The sequence below is a fragment of the Electrophorus electricus genome, chromosome 6, assembly GCF_013358815.1.
Source record: "Electrophorus electricus isolate fEleEle1 chromosome 6, fEleEle1.pri, whole genome shotgun sequence".
Classification (NCBI taxonomy): Eukaryota; Metazoa; Chordata; class Actinopteri; order Gymnotiformes; family Gymnotidae; genus Electrophorus; species Electrophorus electricus.
Window position 1 is genome coordinate 27,019,534 of NC_049540.1, and position 12,833 is coordinate 27,032,366.

General features: G+C 40.7%; 1 protein-coding gene across 1 annotated transcript; it reads left to right on the top strand.

Moving 5' to 3' along the window:
• The first annotated feature begins 4,889 nt into the window (after positions 1-4,889).
• On the top strand, positions 4,890-11,064 carry barhl1b (BarH-like homeobox 1b). The gene is made up of 3 exons (XM_027004118.2): positions 4,890-6,127; positions 7,930-8,152; positions 9,407-11,064. The coding sequence occupies exons 1-3, from the start codon at positions 5,674-5,676 to the stop codon at positions 9,699-9,701; spliced, it is 972 nt and encodes a 323-aa protein (XP_026859919.1). The 5' UTR covers positions 4,890-5,673; the 3' UTR covers positions 9,702-11,064.
• Positions 11,065-12,833: the final 1,769 nt, after the last annotated feature.

Below are 12,833 nucleotides of genomic sequence, written 5' to 3' on the forward strand. Positions count from 1 at the left end.
AAACACACCCAAAAATGAAGTATGTAGTTCTCCAGCAGGCTGTCCAGGTATTAGCTGTAAACCAGGCCAGTGTGTACTGGTGCTACAAGAAAACACCTCCCAGCTTGTGTTCTGCTGGACCGCCACACACACCGCAAGCTGCACTTCCATGCTCCACTGTCTGCCCGTCCCCCTGAGGTCTGCCTGTTTCTCTGAACAAACTTACACTTACTGAGAAATGGGCACCAATTAAGCCAAAACCATGGTATCATGACGTGCTTCTTGTGTGAATATGAATATTCTGTGATATCTCTGCTACACTACAGAATACAGGTGTCAAATGAGCTCTCTCAGCTGAACAGACATGAGGCATGCCGGACCTGGATTAAATCCATCACAGCATACTGTGCATAGCAGAAGTCGGCTACGTCAGCTGTTCCTTTGCCCAAGTCACTGAGGCATCATCATATCGACATCTTTGTGAGTGCGTGTGCGCGCGCGCATGTGTGTGCGTCTGCATGCGCATGCACGTGTGTGCATGAGAGAGAGGGAGTGAGAGAGAGGGAGTGAGAGAGAGAGAGAGAGATTGAGAGTGAATACTTGAGAGGAAACTCTGATGAGTGGTGAACCAGTTCCAGTCCTCCAGGGACTAAATCAAACCCGGCATTTTCTGTAACCTCAGCACCACAGGAAGTGACTGACCACATGCCCACACCTTCACGCTTCTGTCCAAGGATGTGAGCCAGTGCTCTGAGTGGTTACACACAAGGTGATGATATCCACCTCAAAAGTCCTTTTACAAACACATTCACACACACACACACACACACACACACGCAAAACCTCTCCCCGAAGCAACGCACATACCCACATCCTACCAACCATCCACTCCAACCCCACCATGGCTAGGCCTCCAATTAAATCAAAAGTGGTTTGTTTTTATTGGTCTTTTGCGCTGACAAGTGGACTATCATCCTGATGGCTCTACCTGTCAGCAAGCGACTGAAAATCCTCCGTTGACAATGCCCAATGCTTCCAATTAGGGGAGAATCAGACTCCTGGCGTGCTAGCGATCTTTCCACCCTCCCCCCTCAACACCACATACACACAGACACACACACCATACCCCATCACCAGTAGCACCATCAGTACCTGCCATTTCTCTCTCTCTCTCTCTCTCTCTCTCTCTCTCTCTCTCTCTCTCTCTCTCTCTCGCTCTCTCGGTCCCATCCTAATTTCTTCCCCCCTCACTTTTTTTTTTTTCCACAGTAGGTATGTCTCTGCTGCAAATTACTGACACAAAACGGGGTGGCACGCTGCCGGCGACCGCTGCCCATCCCGAGCCCTCCTGTCAGCTTTAATGAGCCGATGAAGCCTTATTTCTCCTTATTTCTCCTTATTTCTCCTTATTTCTCCTCCATGCATGTGCTAAATTCTTTCTTGTGTGACAGCTGACTGGGAAATGTGAGTGTTAACCTTATAAAAGATTCAGCGCTTCTCATTATTTTCTGTCAAGTCTTGTAGCTGATGGCTTTCAGGTGCATCATTTGCATCCGTGACTGTTCCACGTTGCACCTCTTTTTTTTTTTTTACACTGTTTGTTTTCTCTTACTTAAGTCATCTTGTTTTTTCCACCTCACACATCTTTTTACCAAAATGCATGTTTTACTCTGGGTTTCAAAAACACACTGAGACGGCAACGTTTATCTAAAAGGTGACAACGCATTTTCTTGCACCTCTCCAAACACGTATTTAACAAACATCGTGCAACATAACTAAACAGAACGCCAAGCATTGTTTCGGCTGAAGTGTAGTGACAAATCAGCAAGGGTGCACACTTTGAAGTCTCTTGCCATCTCTGCTAACCCCCGTTCCCTTCAAAGAAAACGAGTCTTTTAAATACATATGTATGAGTGACAAATTTCAGCAGAACAGCATGCCTTCGCTTTAGCATCTCCATTCACAAGGTTCAGATGATATGCCATGCAAATGTTTGCGGATAAACAGAGTGGACGTAATAATGGAACCACCTAACAATATATTGATATCAAGCACCTAATAAGGTGTCAGGCCTTCAGAACACCATTCTTGGAATGCTATCATACAAGTCCTGAACTGTGTGTAATTGGACACTGAACCATTCTTCAAAAACCCTTTAGTTTGTCGAGGGATACAGGATAAATTTGGTAACTGGAGAGGCCATGGACGGCATCTGACAGCTTCCTGGTGTCCCGAAACTGATCTTGCATTTCTGCAGCGGTGTGTATGGAGGCATCACCATCTGGGAATAGGAACATCATAGGAGAACAATGTTTGTGTCACGGGGTCGCCTAGGTCTGTATAGTGGTCACACATTCAATGGCCATTACACGACCATGCAGTGCAATCAACATACCTAATGACTCCCGTGAGACTGCCACACCATCCTACCAACATTGTGCCTCCACTTCCATATTTAAAAGTGAGCTGAAGGCACTGTGGTATGAAGACATCCTTCGTCTTTCTCCAAACATAAACATGTCTGCTGAGTTGGAGTAGGCTGAAGGATGACTCATCAGACCGTGTCATTTTTTCGCCGCTCAAGAGTCTAGGTTGTATGCTCCTTCTTCATACTGTTCCGCTTTGACTCATTCAGTTTTTTTTCCCCGCAGTTTTTAGAACCGCTGCACTTGCTCTTCAGATGCCTTTTGGCCTCTTGTTCATTTGAAAATTCACGCGTCAAAATTCTGATTGTGAAACCACTTGTGTGTCTTACACATTGACGTTGTACCTACTATGACTCTCTGTGCAACTGCATTTCAAATCATTGTTAACATTGTTGAATGTTAATGTGCATCTGACAGATTGAATATACAAGTATTTGTTTTCTTTTCCATAACATCGTTTCGAATTCCTAGAGTCCTCTAATAGTAACAGATAATGTACTTATAATGGCATAAATTTTGCTACATTTCTATCAATTTAAATACAACTACACACACAAGATTAATTCTAATTGCAGACATTTGACCAGTCTCATGTCACAAGATCAACATCACAGTCACTTAGGCAGAATGAGTGTTAAACAAAATGCCAGAATGGATTATTATTAAGTTTTCTGGAAATTTGGTATATATTTAGTATTAAGTTTTCTGGAAATTTGGTATATAAACTGCCACTCAGAGGTGCATTAACTGCATTGAAAACATCCAGTCAAAATATCAGCAAATAGTAATTCCTATATAGTAACTCCTGTGTCGATTTTATATTTTGTGTCATTAAAATATTAATTCATTAGAAGGTAAATTACATATATACATTATATAAACAAGATTAATTACTCAGATGTATTTTTGTAAACACTTGCACAAGTACAGTGCAGCCTACTAATGGAAAGTATTTTATAAGCTTAAGAGCTTTGAAGACTAAATCAGCTCCTCTTAGTAGGTGGGCTTGGAACAAAATGATCAGTCTGAGAATAAAAATATAATGAAATTAAAAGTCAGTTAAAGGTAAAATATAGTTTAACCTATCCCCAAGCTCAAAATAACACCTGTATATTATAAATGGAAAAAAACGAAAAATGGAAGAAGAAAAAACTTTATTTACGTTAAATAAAATAAAATAAAATAAAATAAAATAAAACAAACCAACAACAGTCTCTTACACCTTAGACGAAAAAGCATCTGCAAATTATTTAGTAAAGTGAGTGCGCATACTCCCTGTCTCAGTCCCCGCCTCATCGTGACAGCTTGCAGCCGCGTCGGGACCCCCTGGGAGCGGGGAGCGGATTCACTAACCTGCCGGTGTCTGCGACCGAATAGCGCTTCCAATCTGCTGTTCTGATGGGGGGCTCGATTATTGGGACCTGTCGAGGAGTCAGGAGGGGCTAACTGTTTCAGAGAAAGACGTGAAAGGAGGACAATAGCATTGCAGTTTCACGTCACGCTGCGCTTTCAGAAAGAGCTGTCGCCCGATTACCGCTCATTAACATTGAACACATCACTATTAGGTTCTTGTTATGAGCTAAACGCCAAGACTGTTCGATAAACAGCGTTTTGTCCACTTTCAAAAGTTGAATCAATATGTGAGAGAGGGGACCTTTTTTTGGATAAAACTATAATTTAATAATGAATCCATTTTTTGGTGTTGTTATTTTTATAACAATTATTGTTCCTGTTCTTAATATTGATGCTTTTAATCATCACCTACAATGTTGAAACACTGAAATAAATGGCAAATCAAACAGCCTTCAGTGGGCAGCTGTGTATAAATTAAGTAAGAAACGACATCTATCAATTTGTGCATGCCTCCGTTTATTATTTATTTTACCCTGCATTATTAAACAATCTATGATTTTTAAATATATATATATATATATATATATATATATATATATATATTATTTTTAATTTATTCTGCAGTGAAAAGAAACAAAACTTTGGCACAACGTGAGTCCGTAGTTTGAAAAGAATCCAACTGTATTAATTTTAAATAGTAAGTTGTCTAAAAATAAAAAAATAAATAATTTTTAAAAAGAGGACGGAGTTAAAAATGGCTGGACTGTGAGAAAGCGTTTAAGATACGCGTGAACATGCGCTAGAAGAAACGAATAGAAAACACTACCCGCTCCTCATAATAACCCCATTATAAGCCTCATCAATGATGTAATGAAAGCAAACAGTGTGAAAATTGCCTGTAAACAGTTGGATCTGCGTCTCCTAATGAATTCAGTGTCTCTTTTAATCAAAGTGAGGAATCGGTGGGGAGGGGTTTAGTGGGCGTGGGGGGTCCAGTTTCCTCTTAGCGAGCCAGTCAACACCCCAAAACACTCTTCAACCAATGGAAACACGTCGCTGGGGACTCACGTGGAAAGGGCGCCCTTAAAAACCTAGCAACGGAGTTTTCTACAAGTTCATTTTTAGGCTTTTTCCACCGTGCGTATAAGGTTCTGTTCCCCAATGTGTCTCCTTAACCTGCATTCACTTCTGCATCTAACTTCTCGCACCCGTTTTACTTTTTCTTTTCTCGCTGCCGTACAGCGAGACCGGGTCACTGCTTGCATCACCTGGGCTAGACACCGAACGCGACTGCCTACATCGGCCGGCTCCAGCAGCATCGGTCGCCACTGCCAACTTCCTTTGAACTGATGCAAATTTCTACAATTGCCTTTTCCTGTCCGCTCCCTGCGCGAGGCCCGACGCCGCCCAGAGACTCCAGCGTCGCTCCTGTCCGTGGTGCTGAAACTCGCACGCGCGCCACGCGAGCTAACTTTGCGGCTTTGCACTAGCGCGTGATCGTGGTGTGATCAGAATGATCCACTTGAAATAACCTGATAAATAATTCAAAGTTATCATTGACGAGCCCCACTTTTAGAGAAATACTAGGCTTCAGAAAATCAATTAAAATTGCCAACCGAAACCATATTTAGGCTTTATTGGCAGGGGAGCTACAGGAGAAAAAGAAATTGGAGGCTAAGCCGGAGTCTGCTTTATACAGAAATTCTACATCCCAGATATATTCTCTAACTTCAGAAGTCTGGAAGGAAGAAGACATTTTACCAGACACTGGATGAATATTTTCTAATCTGCTTTGGATTTTCTTGCTGGATAGGGTGTGATTAAGTCACATCTTTTTGCAAACGTCATCCAAACAGAACTTGCCCGAATGCAGATGAGAGTTTGAGCTCTGACTTCGGAGAAACACTGGCTGGCCATGGAGGCGTCTACAAACGGCTCCAGTTTTGGAATCGACTCTCTACTGTCCCATAGGCCCGGAAGTCCAGTTATTGCAAAGGGGGACAGTTTGGTGGGAGAATGCAGGTCTCCACTGGAGTTCAGCCCGAGGTCTGATCTCGAGAGCGGCTGCTCCTCTCCACCGTCGCCGAGGCGGGAGTGTGGCGAGGACGCAGCGCAGAGGCAAGGTCACGCGCTCGGTTTACCGTCCCATCTACAGCACGGACCGATATCTGCCGGTTCCCAACCGCGGACTGTCACTTCGTCCTTCCTCATTAGAGATATTCTAGCTGACTGTAAGCCGCTAGCGGCTTGCGCGCCGTACTCAAGTAATGGGCAACCGACACAAGAAGCGGGGAGACTGGCGTCCAAAATCGCAGACGACTTCATCGAGAAGATCCACAGCAACTCATCATCTGATAGCGAATATAAAGGTAAAAAAAAAAACGAATTACGAGGAAATTTAGTAAAAGAAATTGCATACAAACCAGCACATTTTTTATACCGCCTTAATTCTTTCCAAAATGTGTCGTGGACTGCTGCTTCTTTTGTATCTATTTTTAAATAGCCTGCATTGTGTGAATAACAGCTAAAAGAAACGAGAGTACTAAACCAGATCAGAATTGAACACCTTTGCACTCTGGTTTTGTTCTGTAAACAAAGATTCAATTTTTGCTGAATATTACTAGTATGCTGATCAGAAAAATCTCCTGAATAAGCTATTTTAGCAAAAGTGCTGCTCATTAGCCATCCTACAACACCTGCATCCTGATTTTCAATACTGTATCGTATATGTATAAATTCTTGTTTTATTTAAAGGAAAATATGCCTATAAAAAACATTTATAAATACAACAATGTAGCTATAAAATGCACATTTCAGACGCGTTAACGGATATTGTGAAATGTTTTAAGTCAGGCTATATATGCTTAATTTTCATAACTTTGTCGAAAACTACCAAATTTATTATTAATCAGGCGAATGTTTTTGTTACATTAGAGGTTACCTTTTCTACACATGGAATATATAGACTACATGTAAAACCTAAAACAGCCATACCCTATATCCTACTGACAATTACTACCATGGACCTGTCTAATTTAAATCGGGTCTAACATATATATTGTTTTCACTGGAAAATCAATACACCGAAAATCATTCAACTGTCAAGATTAACAAACCAGCGCTAACCAAATCCCTTCCTACATGTACAAAAACACAGAATGATGATGATGATGATTATTATTATTATTATTATTATTGTTGTTGTTGTTGTTGTTGTTGTTACAATTGGACGATCAATTAGAATATTTTTCATCACCTTACACACTGTAGTGGTTACCACTAGGCCATTACTGTGCTGTGTGCGATATTGTTATTGACATATATATCAACATAATGGAGACTACACACAAACAAATGTAGGGCACGATGGGTTTAAACTTAGCCATAGTGTAAGCTGTCTCAGCTGTAATACGAAAACGGCTACAGTATTTTCACGTTACATGCACAAGGAATTTTGAAACCTGTCTAGAAGAGCGCGCGGTGATCAAAATTGATACTCTCCATATCAGTCATTGCATCTCCATGGTCCTTGTAAAGAGTATATACGCTGCTTTGATTTTGGAGTTTCCACCCACTTATATTTCAGGGATTTGGTGCAATTTGTCCCAGTGCTAATCAGATTTGTAACGCACGGGGCTGTTGGTCCCTTTATTTCGCTCTTATTCTGGGCCCTGTGAAGTTTCCCCGGTTGCGGTTGAAAGGTTGCTATCCCTTGTGGCTTAATTAGGCGGATTATTGTGTTCCTTGAGAGACGACTCAACTACTCAACTGGCACGATCCCTTGCGTCGTGTCCCTCTCTTTCTGTGTTCAGAGGCAGGATCTTTTTTCCTTCCCCGTCTTATAGATTAAAGAGGGAGGTGAAAATTAAATACATCTTCCTGTGTATAGAATCTTTAAATAATAAACAATAATATATATTTAAAAAACGGTATTAGGGTTAGACACCCAGTTTCCACCATGCTGTTTCAAACATGGGTGTGAAACCTAGTCATGTTATAATATCTTACAAAACTAAAAGCCTCGTGTCCAGTAAGATATTCGAAAAATAAAAATAAATAAAAAAAAACACTACAGGCCTACGCGGACTTAACTGAATTTAATCAGGCACGCGTTCCCTGTGCTTTTCTCTCGTTTCACTCCTGCTGCTTGTTTTGTTATGTGGGCTTTCAGTGAAAGAGGAGGGCGACAGAGAGATATCTAGCAGCCGAGACAGTCCCCAGGTACGCCTGAAGAAACCGCGCAAGGCGCGGACCGCGTTCACCGACCACCAGCTCGCGCAGCTGGAGCGCAGCTTCGAACGCCAGAAGTACCTGAGCGTGCAGGACCGAATGGAGCTAGCGGCCTCGCTCAACCTCACCGACACGCAGGTCAAAACCTGGTACCAAAACAGAAGGTAAGTGTGTGGCCTTTGCTAAAAAAAAGAATACAATCTAACGCGAACACTATAGTTCCACATTTACAACCATTTGCTGAAAGTAGAAAAAAAAAGACTATCACGCAGCATGTTCAGGAGAACTCGAATTCCCTAACAATACAGTTTGTTTATGTTAAGAAAAAGCTTCGGAAAACGTGCAGAGTGGCAGCTCACTTGAGTTCCTCCTTAACAGCGAGCTGTTTTGTGCCCATGTGACTACACCTGACATGAAGAATAACCTTGTCAGGTGACCTGATTATGCGCGGATAATTTGCCCCTGAAGCGCCACACTGAAAAGAGGAAGTAACTGGCGCACTAAAATGCGCGTACCGAGTTTTTCAAACATTTAACACAATTCAAGAATAAAAAAGTAATTGACCTGATTTAATCTTCTCGAGAATTTAACTTCGTTAAATGTGTCGTGGGTATACAAGAATAACACTCTAAATATGGGACTGACCCCAACATCGGATTTCATTATTAGCGCGGATTTCTGATTTAGATGGCTGATTTCCACAACTCTTTCTTTTTAATAGGCCTTTGTCTGGTTAAATAATAGGCTGTAAAACAAAAACAGAACACTTTCAAACATGAATTATAAATTGGCACATCCATGCTTCATAAATTATTAAGATATCTAACCAAATAGTTACTCAATTATTATTATAAATTATTTAATAGCAAATGTGGCTTTTGTCTGTGTTACCTAATGAATGTAATTTCCATTTTCCTTTCATATGGACTAGATCTACCAAACTTTGAGACTTTTTGTAACTTTGAGGCACAGTGGTCAGCACACAGAGCGCCATATGGCGAGGCGTGGTTTATGTCTCTCTGCCAACTTCACATTTACCAGCCACTCAAATGTGAAGGGCAAATTATTACATCTTTTTTTCCTGTTCTTGTTGTGTTTTCTGAATTACTACCCTATTAAACTTTATCATTAGAGTGAGATATAGTGGGCCCGTTTTTATCTCCGAACTCGCGCAGACCCGTAGGACACAGCATAGCAAACGCACTTTTTTTTTCTTTCAAATAAGCCTTTAACTTTGGGACCTATATGAATTAGCCATACATTTCCCGTTAACAAAATTTCTAACCGAATAACCTTCGTTGGTTGCCACGGCTTCTTAGAAACCACACATTTTTATGTCAGGCTTGCAGTACCTTTAAAATGGTCTTCCTCGTTACCGTGTTTCATACTTACACTTAACCTCTTTCTTCTCAAAAAAGGACGAAGTGGAAAAGACAAACCGCGGTCGGACTTGAACTGTTGGCAGAGGCTGGGAATTACTCTGCCCTTCAAAGAATGTTCCCCTCGCCGTATTTCTATCCTCAAAGCCTTGTGTCGAATCTGGACCCCGGAGCGGCGTTATACTTGTACAGAGGACCCTCGGCGCCCCCGCCGGCGTTGCAGCGACCTCTCGTTCCACGAATTCTTCTGCACGGTCTGCAAGGCGGCAACGAACCGCCGCCGCCTCTACCTTCCCTGTCCGGAGTGCTCGCCAGACCTACCCCGCCGCGATGAGACGCATGTATTGGACTTACCTAAAAACCTGGCAGCTTTGAACTCTACGAACAATGTGAAAGAAAAAAAAAAAAAAAAAAAAGGTTTTAGTCTACTGGTGAGAAAATTATCGAGATATAGCCTATTATAAAGCCACTATACTTCCTACAAGATCTCAATGACAGAATCAAACACTGGTTGGTGAAATGATTGCTTCTGGTAGTCACTGTTTATTTATTTATTTATTTATTTCCCCCTTTGTATTTAACTTATATATTTATAAAGGCCTATCGTTTACCATTTATGTTCAGGAAGAAAGAAAATGTTTATTAAGGTCGCAAAAATAACAAAGGAAAAACACCAGGGGCGATTCCGTCTATTATCATTATTATTATTATTATTATTATTATTATTATTATTATTATTATTATTATTATTATTATTATTATTATTAAGGATACGAGGTGGAAGTGATGCGTCTTGATAATGAATGATTCAAGCCCCTGTGTACAAAATATTCAAATAGCAGGTTCACCCTTTGGTAGTTCCGAGATCAAAACGAATTAACACTAAGCAACTGGATTTCATTTAATGTTTTCAAATGTACAAAAGAAAAACCAAGAGACATGTAAATAGGAATATCTGGTTTCAAGACAAATCTCGATTTTCGTGTAGGCTTTTTTCCGTTAAGTCTTTCTTCACAGGTGAGGATAAAGGACACGGTCAACACGTGCAAAATCAAATGCCCTCCATCAATAATTCACGTGGAATACAAAGAATTGAATAATTTTTTAACCCAGAAAAAGGAAAGAAACGTTCTTTTGTCATCCCAACGGCTAATGTCAGACAACAGAATGCACTGAAGTGGAAAATATATTTATGCGCAGTTTACCGGTGACGCAATGAAATCAGGTACGAGACAATATAAAGAATATTTGTGCTGCAAAACCTTTGTTCAAACGCCATAACAGATACTGTTTAACAACTGCCGGTATGATGTGTGCGTAAGGAGTGCGTAATTCTTAATAAAGGGCGCAGGCACTTGGGGTAACAGGCTTTGTGACACGAAAAACAAAATACCACTTCAGTGTCAAAATGCCAAGCACTCGCTTACCAGCTGTGATTAGTGTCATGTAAATGATAGGCTCTGCGTGTTTTGCCAATCTTGGTATACTGCCTATTACCCCACCCGATGTGTTAGAGCAGACGTTGTGCATTATTCTGTATAAAGCCGTTGAAATACCTTGTTTTTCTTTTAGTGAAGGTGTATACGCAGAATATTGATTTGTGAAGTGATTCTCGTATTTCAAGATGATTTTTTTCTTTAGACCCCCCTGTGTATAGCAGTATGAACTTTTTGAATATTCTCCCAAGCTACTGATCACACGGGGGGGGGGGGGGGGGGGGGGGGGGTGGGGGGGGGCTTTAAGTAAGGAGAATTACTTTTATAAATGTGCTAATAAAGATCTTTCACTAAATGACATGATATGATGATATGTGAAACGTGGAAACGTCGACAAACTGAGAACAAATGTGCTTTAACTGTGTTTTCAGAGACAGAAAAATCTAATTAAATCGATTCAAATGCCAGTACACCGGGCGCGATCCAGTATAATGCTTGCGCGATATTTCAAGAATTCAACAACTTTAACAAAAAACCCTCCTTTTCGGTTAAGTTATTAATAACAATGACACATGAGAACCGTGACACAGAGACAACAGTTCAAAGACGTGTAGTTCAAAGTCGTTTATTTACTCGACGTTATACTAACGATAAAAAAGAAAAACTCGACACTGCCGTCGCTTGTAGAAGTTTCTCGATGGTGTTAATCTGTGGACAACCAAAATTGACAAATCTTGTTCTTTTTTGTACTTGTTTTGGGGTGTTGGTTGAGGTAGCTTCAATAAATTTAACCCAAAGAATAAATACATAATTTAGAATTCAAACCATCGCGACATAGGAACTCTAAGTAATTTAGCAATATCAAAGCAAGCAAATGCTTTATTTCAACGTAATTTATACTGTGTTTCTGTTACACAGATGTATAGGCGGATCAAGAAAATGTTGATTCAAGACTCCATCTCAGGAGAGATCCAGTCAAATGTGGAGCCTGTCACTGAGGGCTAAATTGTTTGAACCTTGAATATGTGTTCGTTAAAAAAACACACGGAGGGTTTCCACTGGCCTGAATACACATTACAAACAAGAAAGATAGCCATGAAACAAAAGGTGCATGACAATGCAACATTTTGGTTACTTGAATTTTATGGTCCAAAGCAGGTGTGATGGGTACACTGTTGCTCACAAACAACCACAAAACAACATCCACTAGAAGTAATCTAATAAAATTACACTTCAGAAAATTCTATTAGTGGAAAATATGTTTGAATAATTTTAAACACTGTCAAACACTTTGCTCAAACCCCGCACTGTTTGGTTAGCATCGTGGATTTAATTTGTCAAACCTAAAAAAAAGTTAATAAGAATGTCTCACCCAGAGGAAAGAATATTCGCCAACTTAACCTTTCAAAGACGCCTAAAGATTTTCTGGAGGCTTTACACACCGAAACCTCAAACCGAGAAACTTAATTCTGCCCCTACACTTTAAAGTTTAACCCGACTATCTCTTAATAATAGATTATACTATAAATATCACTTTAATCAGGTGTCACGAATAGCGCAATATGTGCAAGTTTAAACACTTTAAAAACTTCTCCTATAAGGAATGGATAACTGATATTCATAGAAACAGTGGACACACTCTCTCGCCACACACACACACACACACACACACACACACACACACACACACACACACACACACACACACATACATTTTGCATTGTGCAGAATTATCGAGTGGACAACAGTATTTGTATTACACCTTGAATGGTATTACCACTCACCACGCTTCGCCGACAACAATGCATTTATAATGTCATTTCATTCCGTTTTCATAAACAATATGTGGATGAAATATTAATGGTCACCAATGTGTGTAATTGTTTAAGTGCCCTAAATGATCCCATTTGGAAATGGATTGTTTCCACCCCCTTTCTTGAGAGTGTTGGTTGCCTGTTCTTTGCCAACCGGCTCTAACAGCTGGTCACCGGGCAATGCTGACTGCAGGCCGGATCAGCGAAGGGACATCT

Bases quoted from the DNA above. Each gene is read 5' to 3' on its own strand.
- barhl1b (XM_027004118.2), top strand. From the start codon at position 5,674: ATGGAGGCGTCTACAAACGGCTCCAGTTTTGGAATCGACTCTCTACTG. The intron at 6,128-7,929 runs GTAAAAAAAAAA...GTGGGCTTTCAG, and splicing joins ATCTGATAGCGAATATAAAG to TGAAAGAGGAGGGCGACAGA. The intron at 8,153-9,406 runs GTAAGTGTGTGG...TTCTCAAAAAAG, and splicing joins ACCTGGTACCAAAACAGAAG to GACGAAGTGGAAAAGACAAA.